This window comes from Sebastes umbrosus, chromosome 14 (assembly GCF_015220745.1).
Source record: "Sebastes umbrosus isolate fSebUmb1 chromosome 14, fSebUmb1.pri, whole genome shotgun sequence".
In the NCBI taxonomy this organism is placed as follows: domain Eukaryota; kingdom Metazoa; phylum Chordata; class Actinopteri; order Perciformes; family Sebastidae; genus Sebastes; species Sebastes umbrosus.
This window is the reverse complement of record NC_051282.1, coordinates 16,964,681-16,979,058: the sequence shown is the minus strand read 5'-3', so window position 1 is coordinate 16,979,058 and position 14,378 is coordinate 16,964,681. Positions and strand designations below refer to the sequence as shown.

The following is a 14,378-nucleotide window of genomic DNA, read 5'->3' as shown; positions in this document are numbered from 1 at the left end:
ATATATATATATACATATATACATAATAAAAGCGTCCCTATTATATAAAAGTCCAACTTAAAATTGGAACTATATATATACATATAGTATACTATATAATATATATATTCTATATAGTATACTATAATATATATATATATATATACTGTATATAGTATACACTATATAAAGTATACTGTATATTATATAGTATACTATATACAGTATATATATATATATATATTATATATAAATATATAATATATATTTATATATACATAATAAAAGCGTCCCTATTATATAAAAGTCTGTGTCATAATTATTTACAAACTGCAGATATATTATAAACATTAAAATATATTTTATTACACTTACCCATACCATATTATCTAAATTTGTATTATGTTGTACTACTGGGTTTCTGGTTTGATTTCTTTTGCAAGAAAAAAATTAAAACAATTCATTTTTAGAGCTTAATATATTGTAATGTATAGATTGTGAACTTAATATTCCTACATTATTTTATTTCTCATTTCATTTTTATTCATTTCAAAAAGTTCTATTTTTTTGTTTTTCCTTCGCCTGTTGTAACATGGTGAGTTTCCCCTTTGGGAATCAATAAAGTATTTGGGGATGGATATTATTTTTTATAATCTAAATTTAATTAAAATTAAAATAATTCTTTTTCTTTTGGCTTTTATTTTGAATTGTATAATCGGAAATATTGATTTCTTTTACTCCAACAGAGTTTTACTGTGCTCAGGAAGGGGAAATCCGATAATCCCAAATAATCAACCATGACGTCAGAAAAGGCACAAACTGTACGACGTCATCCTGAAAAGGGGAATTCCATCCCGGAAGTAGTGATAAGGAAAAACAGGCATTTAATGAGGAGTCTTCTTTTATGCCTCTTCACTCACTAGAAAACTCATACAGTATAATGATTTGACAAGTTGCAATGTTGTAACATCATATCTTCTTGTTTATTAGTTTTACGCAGATTAAGCTGCACCAAGCATATTATTTCTGTGTTAAATCCCAAATTAACACAATAAGTGACAATAAAATGCACAAAATTAAATCACTTAAAATTAATAACGCATTACAGATTATGCCACAAATAGATCTAATGTCTAAAGTACTGACCAGAAACCAGTACTGCAGCAGATTCATTCATCATGAGGTGGAATCACGTACATTTAAAATGATTAACTTATGTGAAATTATGCCCTGTATTGTGACTGATTATTGATAGAGAAGTGCACGTTGCAAGGACAAGGCAGTTTAAGCAGAATATAGAGAAACAGATGACTGACAGTGAATACAATCGTATTGCCTGTGGAGTGTTTTTAATGGATGGAGTAAAGTTTCAAACTTGGAATAACAAGGCTCTATGACACTTAAAAGAAGTTATTAAAATCTTAATGCCCTAATCTTGTTGCATGTAGTTGTAACAGAACATTATAACCCCAAATGCAATTCAATGTCACAGTGTCCCCTTCACCTTTTACTACGTTCCTCTAAGAACAAAGCATCTCAAAATGATCATAAAATCCCTTATTTTCAATTAGTGCATTGCATGCAGAAAAAATGACATTGCAGCGGAGAATGGTTTTCACAAAATTAGAGCTCTCTTCTTGTTGGCGTAGAACATATCCCACTTGTGCCACTGGAGCCTGGTGTCCTTGGTACATTCTCCAGTGTCAGTGCAGGCGTAGCCGTTGGGACAGCAGTGCACCATATCGCTGCAGCACAACGCCTGTGGAGAGGACAGAGGAAGGAAGGTATGTAACTCCGTCAGCCGAAGGTGAAAGAAACAATCGGGTGCTTTAGTTAAAGGGACTATTTGTAACTTTCAAAAATGCCTGTTAACAGCGACACCTGTGGCCGTTAAGTCAACGAAAGTCATTGTCGGGCTCGCGCTTGTGCTCGCTCTAAATAGACATGATCGAGCATCGCTCAAAACAGTGAGGTGACACACGTCAGCTAAAACCACAATATCACTCTATATTTCACCTGCTTGGCAGTAATGTTAGCTGACCAGACCAAGGTCTCTCCATGAATCACTGCTGATCCTAGTGTTGGCTTTTCCTGCTTCAGCCCCGCTGCTTCAGCCCCGGAGGCTGAAGCAGCGGGGCTGAAGCAGGAAGAGAAACATTATTGTTTCCCGACTGCGCCCGCAGGGGAGACACCGGCACCCGGTCGGAGACGACAACGTTTCTCGCTGCGGAGCCCCGTCACTTCACAAGACACGGGAAACCTCTGTTGGTCTGGAGGAGCTGCAGCATTTATTTCTGCACAAACGTCCACTATACATTCACTAGATATTCTCAGAGCTAAACTAACTCTTCTGCAGTGTGGAGTGAGCGCGCATGAACGTGAGGTGGAGCGAGAACACGCGCGTTGTGTGAGTGAAGACAAGCAGGCAGCGGAGCGGTCTGAACAGCGTAGCCACACGCGAGCGCGCATATGCGAGCGCGCATGGGATCCCGACCCGGTAAATTTATACTTGTAAAAAGTTACAAACAGTCCCTTTAAGTTAGTATAAACATACATGTATATAACAGCCTTTAAGATGTTACTTAAGAAAGAGTACAGTTGTATTAGCAGCAAATTTCAAGTACTAAAGGTACAAGTACTCATTATATCTCCTTCCAGAGTGTTGTATTCATAGAAATAATAATAATTTTATAAACATTTTTATGGTTGTATTGTTATGAGTTACATTTATGGACTGTTAAAGTATATCTGAACATATACGCAGCATTTTCATGTTGTAGCTGGTCAAGATGCATATTTTTGTACATATTACATTACCTATAATGTAACTAGTAACTATAGCTGTCAGATAAATGTGGTGGAGTAAAAAGTACAATATTACCTCAACATTGTACTAAAGTACAGTACTTAAGCAAATTAACTTGATTACTTTCAATACTGCCACCAACTGACAGGTATATGACATACATTTTCTTGCTATTATGACAAACCCACAATAAATCTTCGGCTGTATTAACAAATCCAAATATCACAGGATTTGAAATTTTTTGGTGACAGAAATGCACACTCCTGCAGCCTAATCCACATCTCTGCTGTTCAATCCTTATAATGCAGAATTATGTGTTTATTAATACTAACACGTAAGCAGCATACTAATGCTGCAGATAGCTGAGGTGTGTGTAGTTTAATCAATAACAACGTATCACAATTTAAAAGATCACATGCGTTGTATGTAAAAAGTGAATCTGTAAAGTAACTACAACTGTCAAATAAAGAGTGAAGTAAAAAGTTCAATATTTCCCTCTGAAATGAAGCGGAACAGTAGATTAAAGGAGTGCAAAATAGAAATATTCAAACTTGCATTTAAAAGTGGTTTCCACCACAGACTTAACAGCTTAAATAAGTTCAGAAATTTTGAATCATGTAACTGAAAGACTGCCAGGACAAGAAACATGTATACAATATTATAATATTGTAATAACTGAAACAATATTTTCTAGGCTCATTTAGGAGACAAATGGCCTCAATTAGGTGTCTCCCTGACTGTCTAGCCCTGCTAGATGGCTTGACATTAATTATTTTTGCTGCGTATTAGATGATAAGATTGATACCACTCTCGTGTCTGTACATATAGGATGTAACGTTAAGCTTTAGAGCTGCTTGTAGGTGGGTTTTACTACCATAAGACAGAGCCAGGCTAGCTGTTTCCCCCTGTTTGCAGTCTTTGTGCTAAGCTACGCTATCAGCTGCCTGCCAATAGCTTCATATTTATCGTACAGACATGAGATCTCACCTAACTCTCTGCAAGAAAGCAAATATGTATATTTCCCACAATTTCAAACTATTCTTTTAAAGGTTGAAGTTATGACTGTATATCATACGGAGGGAAGTGGACAGCAGCCCCATGAAGTAGCGTCGGTCCTGCAGCAGGTGTTTCCATCTGGACAGCTCTGTTGATCATCACACTTGACGTCTCTGTGCTTTGAGGGACTGAGCATGGGTTCATGCTTGAGCAGATACACCGGTGTCAGCGGGATGGACTCGAGCTGCAGCATGCTGATCTTCTGACAGGAGTTAGAGGCCATGTTGCAGGTGTATCCCTGTGGGCAGCAGTGCTGCTTATCTGGACAGCACACAGCCTGCAGACACAGCATGCACAAGGTTGTTTTACATAAGCAAACCCTGACAAGGATAATATACTGATCGTGTATCTTATACAGTGCTCACATCTTGCAGCGGGCAGCAGCCCCACTCGCCCGTGAGCAGCTGGCAGCAGGTGGTGTGTTCAGGACATTGATTCTGCTGGTCGCACTGCACAGCGCTGGGATCGGCCTCGAATCTTGTGGTGGCTGGAAGCTTGGTGTACCATGGGATCACCACTTCCCCTCGGATGCAGTTGCTCGCGTCGCATATGTATCCGAAGGGACAGCAGTGGATCCCATCCCTGCAGCACGAAGCCTGTGGGGGGAGAAGTGAGAGTGGAAGTGAAACTTTCACATCATCCATCCTGTTTTCAAGTTCTTCTTTCAAATGAATAATCTTTGACTAGTGAAAAAATTAAAGTGCATTAACTGTTATAACTGTTAACAGATGAAGTGGTGCATGAACTGTTGTAACTGTTCATGCACCACCTGAGGGAAGTCCAGCAGCTGACAGAAATAATAAAGTCAGGAGTTAACACAGGATAGGGTATAAATGTACTGCACAAGAGGAACTATATCACCATGCAAAGTAATAACATTACTGTCATTTATACTCTCAGGGTTTGAGAAAGTGATGCCACTCAGTTGTTTGCAGTCTGGACACCAGTTTTGAAAGCCAGAAATCTTAGCTGGCTACTTAACTGCTGAGGTATTGGTGTTGATCAACAGCCTGTGTGTGATTAGTGCTGAAACAATCAATTCAGCTGCCTGCTATGACTGAAAACGTCATTATGAGAGCGGTGAGAGTGAACCAAAACATTAAAGTTGTGGGCTGGAAAACCAAAGCAATAAGCTTTTAAAAGCTATAAAGCTCTGTGGAGCTAAGGGGAACTGCAAAGTCTGGTGATAACTCTCTTTCGGTTCACTAGGAGCGAGCCCTTTTCACATCACACATAGTCATTTGACCCATTGTTCATATAAATATATATTGATTAAAGCCGTTTTAAGTGAGTTATGAAACAAAAATACCATACATTTGAAGGTTTCTCCAATGTTCAGATTTACCGCTTTTTCTGCTACCTCACATCTTAATAAACTGAGTTCCTCTGTTTGTTTTTTTAACTTAACAAATTATGTGATTGTAAGATGAGTCCCTGGGTTTATTTGTTGGCATTTTATCCCTTTTCTTAGACTGAACAATTATATGAATTCATTGAAAAAATAACCAAGTTAACACTTTACTTTAACCCTCCCTATTTAGCATTTATAAGCAGTATTTAAACATTACATTATAACACACTATAATGTAGTTATAAGCAGATATAAGTGTTTTTAATTGTATTTGTCAACAACTATAACTCCTCCTGTGGGCACCCATCAGCAACAAATGACAATATAGTAAAACACAGCTGTAATAATATAAAATATGTCTGTTGTTGACTGCACATTAACAAACACTTAAAATGTCCAACTACATTATAGGGTGTTGATTAAATGTTTATACACTCCTTATAAATGCTAAATAGGAGGAGGGGTTGAAGTAAAGTGTTACCATAATCAAAAATTTAAAAAAGTTTATTATTTGTAGTCTTATATGTGATGATCGTTTTATGCTATGAGACGGTAAAATCCTGTTGTTACTGGAGGTCAGTGCTCACTTTTGGTATCGGGCAACAGCCCCACGTTTGAGACTGGCTCGTGAAGCAGCAGGTGGTGGACCCAGGGCAGGTGACGTGGTCGTCACACTGAATGACCTCCACTTCTCCTTTATTCTCCTCCTCTTCCTCCTCCTCCTCGTCCTCTGTCTCAGGCTCCTCTGTTTGCTCTGTGCCTTTTGCCTGACTTTGGGTCGTAGCGGCCACCGTAGTGGGCGCCGCCGTGGCGAACGCAGGTATCTTCTGCATCATGGGCGTTAAGCCCGAGGCGCTGCTACAGGAGAGCGTGGTCAGGTCACAGGTGGTGCCCTCAGGGCAGCAGTGTTCGTGGTCGTCACAACAGACCGCCTTTTGAACAAAGTGACAAGAATACTTTCAGTCACAAACATTGTTGGATGTATGAATTTACATTTGGAGAGAGAACTGTCAGTCAAAGTAAAGGCAAGTTGTACAACTGTACAATACCCATACTGTCATTAATACTGTACATTTCAAGAAATACTTTTATTTAATTTTTATTTATACTATTCTTGCATTTATATTTAACACACTTAATAGATCCCATTTCTCAGCATTTTGTATTTACACTGTGGTTATATATTGTATGTGTTTGATGCACATATTTGTACATATTTCATTATTTATAATTTCTTATTTTTATTACTTATTTATATTTCTCTACATATATTGTGTTATATATTGTAGTATTATGTAAATAATTTACATTAATTAATTTACAATTAACATACTCCTTCATTTCTATTTTCTTACATTTCTTTATGCTTATATATAAGAACTATTTGCACATTTAACTGGCCAATCCAGGAGAAAATCATAAGGAAAGTGTGTGCGTGTGTGTGCATGTTGCTCTGTGTTTACCTTAGGTAGAGGACAGCAGGCCCAGTCTCCTGTTGTGGTCTTGCAGCAGGTATTGTCATCAGGACAAGCGTGGGTATCGTCACATGTGACATTCCCCACCTGTGCGCCCTGTTTGGGGATTGCGGGTACCTTCTGGAACCACGGCACAGAGCATGTTGGATCCTCACAGGTCTGTGCAGCCACGTTACATTTCTTACCTTTTGGGCAGCAGTGAATTAAATCTTCACAACAAACAGCCTGATGTGATCAGAAAGATGAATAACCATTAATGCATCAGCAAAGCCTTTAACATAAAAGTTAGGACTGTGTAAAAAAATGGCAGCCAATGTTGTACCTCTGGTAGAGGACAGCAACCCCAGCCGCCCTCTTGGTTTTTACAGCATGTGGTGTTATCTGGACAGGATCCTGTTTCATCACAGGGGACATCATTGCCTGGAACAAAAAAATAATGGTAACATTTCCTACATATCTGAAATCTGCCCTCATGCTGAGAAAAACATACGGCAGAATTGAACATTTTCAACAACAAAAACACGTCACAGGGGCACCACAGGTATAATATGGTGCCATACCTTTGACAATCTGTTTTTGTAACCCCACTACTGCATCTAGAAAAGTACTTTCATATATCCCAGGGGACCAAAATGATAAAGTGTGATAAATGATGATAAAGAGTACAGCACAGGTCACATTAGGCAATATACAGTATATTGCAATATATGACAATAATAATAATAATAATAATAATAATAATAATAATAATAATAATAATAAATACAGTAAAAGACAGAGATTTAAAAAATAGTGAAATTATATAAATCTAAATAAATACAATAAAGATAATAAATGATACATTAAAATAAATCAAACAAAATAAGTACATAAATAAATAAAATAAATAAATAAATAAATAAGTAAACAAATGCACCGACAAATGCTATCAGGACAAACTTTTAAAAGCAGTTTCTTCAGCTAAAAGACACTACCATCAATTTAACAAAATATGATACATTACTGATACCATTACCGATGCCGGTAACGGTAACTTACTACAACCATACCTCCAGCATGCAGAATGCTACTGTACTTTGTTTTAGTTTTGAACTTTCCCACAGCAGATATTTTGTCTCATCATAGCAGAAAATTCTGCAACTCACAACATTTAGCTGTGCCAGCAATTCATGGGACTCACTGACACGCCAAAATGAAATGGAACGCAGCCATTATCAATATTATTAAATCATTACATCCACTGTTTGTACCCTTAACTATTAGAAACTACTTTGTGGTGGATTGAAACATATGCATCTGGTCTCATTTTGTGTATCATCTGTGATGGACTTTACTTTTAGGTGTGCCCTTGTTCTACATACTTTGATTCATGATTAACATCTCACCTGCAGCTGCCTCGGTGACTGATGGTATTTCCGTCTCTGGAGGAGGAACTGTACTCACTGTGGTGACTTCAGGGGATTTTTCTGAGCCACCACCACCAACTGTATGTGCAGTGACAGCTTCATTTTCTGAAAGTGGAATCACATGCAGATCAGGTTGCACGAACACACAGATTTAGACAATGATTGATCAGAATGGGGAAGTAAGTTTTCCAGTAAGACTAAAAACGAAACTGACCTTTCTTGTTCTCCCAGACTGCTCTCATCCTGGCAGGTAGTTTGGCCCACATCGGCGTCTCTTTTTTGGTAGATAAGGAAATACATTTGGAGTTTTCGACATCACATGTGCTCCCTTCAGGACAGCAGTGTGTCTTATCCCCGCAGCACACAGCCTGTTTAGACAGTAAAGGAATATCACCTTAGAACCACACATGATATAAGACACCATAAAGTCACGATAACCCGACATGCAAATCCATCCTCTCTGTTTTTCCTCATTCATAATCTTAATTATACTATTTAGCATATCAAAGCTGTCACCTTGTGAATGTCTATAATGAAAAGATCAGCCATTTTGTACCTTTGGCATGGGACAGCAGCCCCACGTTCCTTCTGGGGTTTCACAGCAGCTGGTTTCCTCTGGACACTCTGACACTCCGTCGCTGCACAGAACTGTAGTCGCAAGCTCTGCAACAACGCAACGGGAACATTTAAAAATGTGTTTAGAGGCCTTGAGATAAAAGTTAAACCTCTTATGAGAGTTTATCTGTACAGCACCTTTCAACAACGGGCCAATTCAAAGTGATTCACATGAGACATAAAAAGGCATTGAGATATATACAAGAAACAAAATGCACTATAAAAAGTTAAATAAGACATTCAATTAGTGTTGATCAGTGTTTCCCAAAATATTCACATTTAAGAAGCTGGACTCAGATAACTTTGACTTTTTTTTCTTTTACTCAAAATTATTTGATTCAATTAATATTTTAAATAATTAATAGTTGACATTGACATTTTGACCACCTCACTAAAGGAGGCCAAGGAAATTTCACTGGGATCTATTTTAAGTAAGGGATAATATACAGCTTGCAGGTCATTCTTGTGAAATAAGCCCTGACGGGGCGATGCAGGACCCCGACGTGAAGCTTGTTACACGGCTACTTGCTTAAGAAATCAATAATTTGACACAAAAACAGTCTGCCAGAGTCCGACATCAGAACTGTGCCCATAGCAACTGTCTGTTATAAGGAAATAACAGACCGAAGAACGCCGTGATTGACCAATCAGAATTGAGTATTTAACAATGCCGTGTAATAATTCCTTCTATCAATGTGTGCAATGGATGAAAACCAAGCTATATTCATGCCCCACACGAGTCCATATGCCTGCAAGTAATATATCAGATTTATATAGCGCTTTTCAAAGTGATCAAAGATGCCTGACATACTGTAGAATAAAATAAAGAATAAAAACAAGCAGTAAACTCTTTAATACAGACCAAAAGAAGATATGAATAAAAGTGTATTTACTGATAGTAGGCTGATTTTGTAATTTTCTTAATGTGGAAGTCACCAAGACTTGGCTTGGTTTGTGGTCTTTAACGTGAAGCTGAGACTTTTAATCGCTCTTCTTTGGCTAAAAAAAAGAGATTATTTCTGTTTCATCTCTGTTAAACGGGAGCAAATTTTGGCACATCCAACCATGAACAGAAGAGGCCCGAGTCTGAAGCCATTGGGGAACTCCATATGTCATTTTCGTCCACTCAGATTTGTAATTACGCATTGATACAAAGTAGTCCCTGTTCTGCAGACAGAATTCACATCAGTTTAACGCTGTTCCAGAAACGTTTTCCAGACTGTGTAGTAATATGTTGTGGTAGTCAGTGGAAGAGTTTCACCTTCTTTGATGCAGGAGCGGCAGTCTGCGCTGCACTGGTGGCCCTCAGGACAGCAGTGTTTCCCATCAGAGCAGGGGACTCCCTGGCAGGGGAAATCAATACACTAGTTATAATACTTTGTAAATGCAATACACGTTTGATTCAAATGTCTTATGAATTCCCTCTTGTAATCAATCAATCTTAACTGTATTACTCCAAATAGGTGTAGTGGTCAGACATCTAAAGGTGCCATATAGCCAGCCTGTACTTTTCTCTGCACTGCATTTTACATTGCTGCTCTAAAGCAATCCAGCAGATAACTTTACAGCAAAACACAGGAAGCTGCTGATAGCAAAAGAATGGCAATGAAAAGGTCATTAAATCCCACACAATAGCAGAAATCAATTCCTGTTCTCTTCAGTGAAGTGAAAATGCTTCACTTGCTAACCAAACCAGTAAAGATCCTCCTTGTGACAGGAAGTCACCGGGCTTTTGGAAAACAAATTCTGCATATTCACTCATAATATCATAGTATTACTGTATGAGTGGCTCATTAGTGGACTCCACCATGGACTTCATGGTTTTATGTGGACTTAAAGGATTCCTGTTTCCTTGATAATTGTACCAGTATGTTATGCAACATGTTGCATGTTATATCTGTGTTAGACATGGTTTGATTACCTGAGCTAAGGGACAGCAGCCATACTTTGTCAAGGCCCTCAGGCAGGAAAACTCAGGTGGGCATCGTGACAGATCAGGACAGATGTTGTCTTCATCCTCTCCCATGTACGCCTTGATCATCCTGAAGGACTGCAGGGACAGGGTAGGAAACAGGGCTCTTAAATACTCACTCACTATTCTATTATGAAAGCAACAGATGTGTGTTATTCTTACTCTGGAGAGTCCGGGCTGATCAGCAGCAGCTCTTTCCACCCAGGGGATGGACCCAGTGGAGCTCAAACAGCTAGACGTGGCTGTATCGCAGACTGTTCCCGCAGGACAGCAATGCATGTGATCCCCACAGCACTCAGCCTACGAGGACAGCAGTACAGTAGTAGGAACACTTTGACTAGCAAAGTTTTAAAACTGCTATCACACTGGCTGAATGAGGCCTCGGCTTTAATCTGACTCATAAAGTAGTAAAATATCAATGAGCATGAATAGCGCCACTGTCCAGCCTTCATTTCTTTTTTATTAGGAGAACGGTTATCTCATATTTACATTTAACTATGTGACGGACAAAAAGGACAAAGTAACGTACTATGACTTTACTGGAGTTTATCTTGTTAGGAGGTAGAGTTAATTGTGCTGCCTTACAATAGAGAGCAGTACAGTAAGGAAGGGTTGAAGTTTTCAGGCTGACAGCTGAACAGGATGCAATTCCTTCATTTTATGTCTTTTTTTACTTATTATAATTCTATATGACAAAAAATTATTGACATATATATAGAAAAATCTTAAGGTAATACGTGTACACACAACAACAAACTAAATGTGTTCTTTCAGCTTTCCGTCAATATACATTATTAATAATTACATTAAATTAATTTACACTTTAGATAAGTAATTTAAAATTAGCACACCAAAGTGTTCAGTCAAGGTTAACTGTGGCTATCGCTGGTTGGCTTGAACTGGATTTGGCTCTGTTGCTTTAGCTGACTGTTTCGTTTTTAGCTGGGTTTTGTTTTAACTGCAAATTTAACACAACATTTTCTTTGACATTATACATTTATATGGCATCAAAAAATGTTTCATATGACATAATAAATATCAACAATTCAGACTCTTGTCTTAACTAAATATGCAGTAACTGCAATTTGGCTTTGCAGGGCAGTGTGCACAAAATCAACTTAAATAAAAGTAAAACGTAGCCACTTTAAACTCTTTAACCATGTCAGAAACATCTGCAGGTCTATCGTTACAAATGCATGTTGTGCACTCAAGCATTGTTTGAAAAACTATTAACATTTTAATGTACATCCAGGGGTTTCCAGAGATACCAAATATATCTTAAACTAAGACAAACTGTGTATGTTGCAAAAGAATATGTATTATTTTATTTCAAAAATGCATATTTTCTAGGGATGCACTGATACTGACAGATCGGTGCATCCCTTATAATTTCTTCTGAATACACAGACGTGTTGAAACAAGTAGGTGCAGAGTAAACATGTTTGTGCTGTTTTTGTAGAAGGTGTTTGTTAGTTTCTGTAACTTTGAAGCTGGTCAGTGAACCGGAATAACAGGAAACCAAGTAGTGTACACTAATAGAGAACATAATTATTTGATGGGCCAGGCCAGCTCTTACCACCTACACTGAGAACAAATCTCCTAAAATCTATTGTAATGTACTGTGGATTTTTGTATGTAATGTGATGTTTGAAGGTGTATAATGTTTATAATTGTTATAAAGACTAGCTGACGTCATGGCGTCAGTTAATGGGGATCCTAATAGACTAAACTAAACTAAACTAAACTAAACATTTGGGGATATAATAATATTTAAAATGCTCAAATGTTGGTGCAATGACAATGAAAAGGCAACTGTACATCATCTGCACTCCCAGAAGCTTCACTAAGTGCATGCTTAAGTAGAATTACTAATTCCAAAAAGTAGGATTACAACAAAATATAGTCAGTTACGGCAGGTAGAGTAATTGGGATTAATTTTTCTGTTCAGGTTAAATTATAATGCAGAACATGCAGGGATTACAACCATGATCTACCTGATCAAGCGGGCAGCATTCATAGCCGTTGGCCGGGTTGTTGCAGCAGGTTTGACCGTTTCCACAACTCCCTCCATCTGGACACTCATCAGCACCAACCAGAGCCAGGAGGGCCCAACAGATCAAAACCCACCTCTGCATCTGCACACAGGACACACACACACACACACACACACACACACACACACACACACAAATACAGAGAAGTCAATGAAAGTGGAAGGTGTGGATGAGGAATTCCCCTCTCAACTCAGAAATAACATGTTTGCATTCACTTCTGCTGAAACTATTGATCAAAGCCTGTAACAATAAGCATGCTCAGATATTTCTACTAGGGCTGTCAGTTAGCGCGATAATAACGCGTTAATAACGCATGTAATACTAGCTTGTCGGGAAAAATGCAGTACCTGTGAGGGTTTCTGGACAATAATTGTAATTGTTTTGTGTTGTTAATTGATTGCCAATAATAAATATATGTATACATTTACATAGAGCAAGCATATTTTCCCACTCCCATGTTGATAAGAGTATTAAATACTTAAGTACATGGGAGTGTCAAATCAACATTTGTCAATTGACAAATCTCCCATTAAGTTACATTTTGAACAGATAAAAAAATGTGTGCTAATGTGCGATAAATCGCGATTAACTATGGACAATCATGCGATTAATCACGATTCAATATTTTAATCTATTGAAAGCCCTAATTTCTTCATGTCCAAGAACGTACTGTCTTTAAAAACTAATACCTATCTGGTGATTTCAAACCTTTAAATTCAATAGCCTACTTCACTGAGTCATACACATCAAAAATAAAAAATGCAAATAATGTCTGAGACTCATCTTCATTTATTTTCTGAAAGTGTAATAGTTCCTTAAAAAGTTTGTTCCTTGCTTTTCTTTATTCGCATGAATAAGCAAGTCATTGACACAACTTTCAGTTTCATTTGGCATGCATAATAGAAACGAACCGTGCTTTGTCTTAAAAAAAAAATCACCCTAGTCAGAATAAACTGTGGATGTTTTACACAGGGAGGTTATCATTTACAACGAAAAGGATAAAACAATTTATAAGTAATCTAAAACTGAAAGAAGTAAATACTGTAAATCATTGTCAAACATCTTTACAATTCACTCAAAGGACTTATTTGTTAAGCAAGCATATAATGTCAGATTATACAAGCTAAAAGAATAAGTTTATTTTGCTCTTACCTTGGTAAAAGAGTGAAGGGCTGTTGTGAGCAGTCGGCTGTTTCACAAGTGTCTCACTACTAAATAACACAGATATAGACCTGCCTGGTCTTGAACACACCCACAGAGAGAGAGAGAGAGAGAGAGAGAGAGAGAGAGAGGTTCCCACTTCCCCATAATACCTTGCAGCGCCTCTCCTGGTCTTTATATTAAATCAGTTTTTGTTTTTTTTATTTAATATGTCTGATAATGTTCAATGAAGTTGCTCCTGTTTAGCCGTTTGCACATTGAACAGTTTGCAATTGATTGAAGGACAAAGTTGTTTACATGCGGCAGCTGCGACAGCGCTATAATGACGTGTCCACCAGGCGGCGCCAGACAGAGCTGCAGCAGCTGGTAGTGTCTAAGAAGTGAACCAGCACCAGAACCAGAACTCTCGCGATATTATCAATGTTAGGCATTGATCTTGAATAGTATAGGTCAGGGGTCAGCAACCTTTACTATCAAAAGAGCCATTTTAGGCAAAAAAAAAA

The 14,378-nt window shown here is 37.9% G+C and overlaps 1 protein-coding gene across 1 annotated transcript; it reads right to left on the bottom strand.

The window, feature by feature from the left end:
* Window positions 1–943: 943 nt before the first annotated feature.
* Window positions 944–14,004, bottom strand: grna (granulin a). The gene is made up of 14 exons (XM_037791809.1): window positions 13,867–14,004; window positions 12,655–12,795; window positions 10,823–10,960; window positions 10,610–10,738; window positions 9,950–10,031; window positions 8,630–8,736; window positions 8,288–8,441; window positions 8,053–8,178; window positions 6,990–7,087; window positions 6,656–6,892; window positions 5,780–6,124; window positions 4,207–4,437; window positions 3,861–4,118; window positions 944–1,738 (listed from the first exon to the last, which is right to left on the bottom strand). The coding sequence occupies exons 2-14, from the start codon at window positions 12,793–12,795 to the stop codon at window positions 1,595–1,597; spliced, it is 2,190 nt and encodes a 729-aa protein (XP_037647737.1). The 5' UTR covers window positions 13,867–14,004; the 3' UTR covers window positions 944–1,594.
* Window positions 14,005–14,378: the final 374 nt, after the last annotated feature.

Bases quoted from the DNA above. Each gene is read 5' to 3' on its own strand.
- grna (XM_037791809.1), bottom strand. From the start codon at position 12,795: ATGCAGAGGTGGGTTTTGATCTGTTGGGCCCTCCTGGCTCTGGTTGGT. The intron at 8,737-9,949 runs GTGAAACTCTTC...GCGTTGTTGCAG, and splicing joins CCGCTCCTGCATCAAAGAAG to AGCTTGCGACTACAGTTCTG. The intron at 6,125-6,655 runs GTAAACACAGAG...TTTGTTCAAAAG, and splicing joins CCTGCTGTCCTCTACCTAAG to GCGGTCTGTTGTGACGACCA.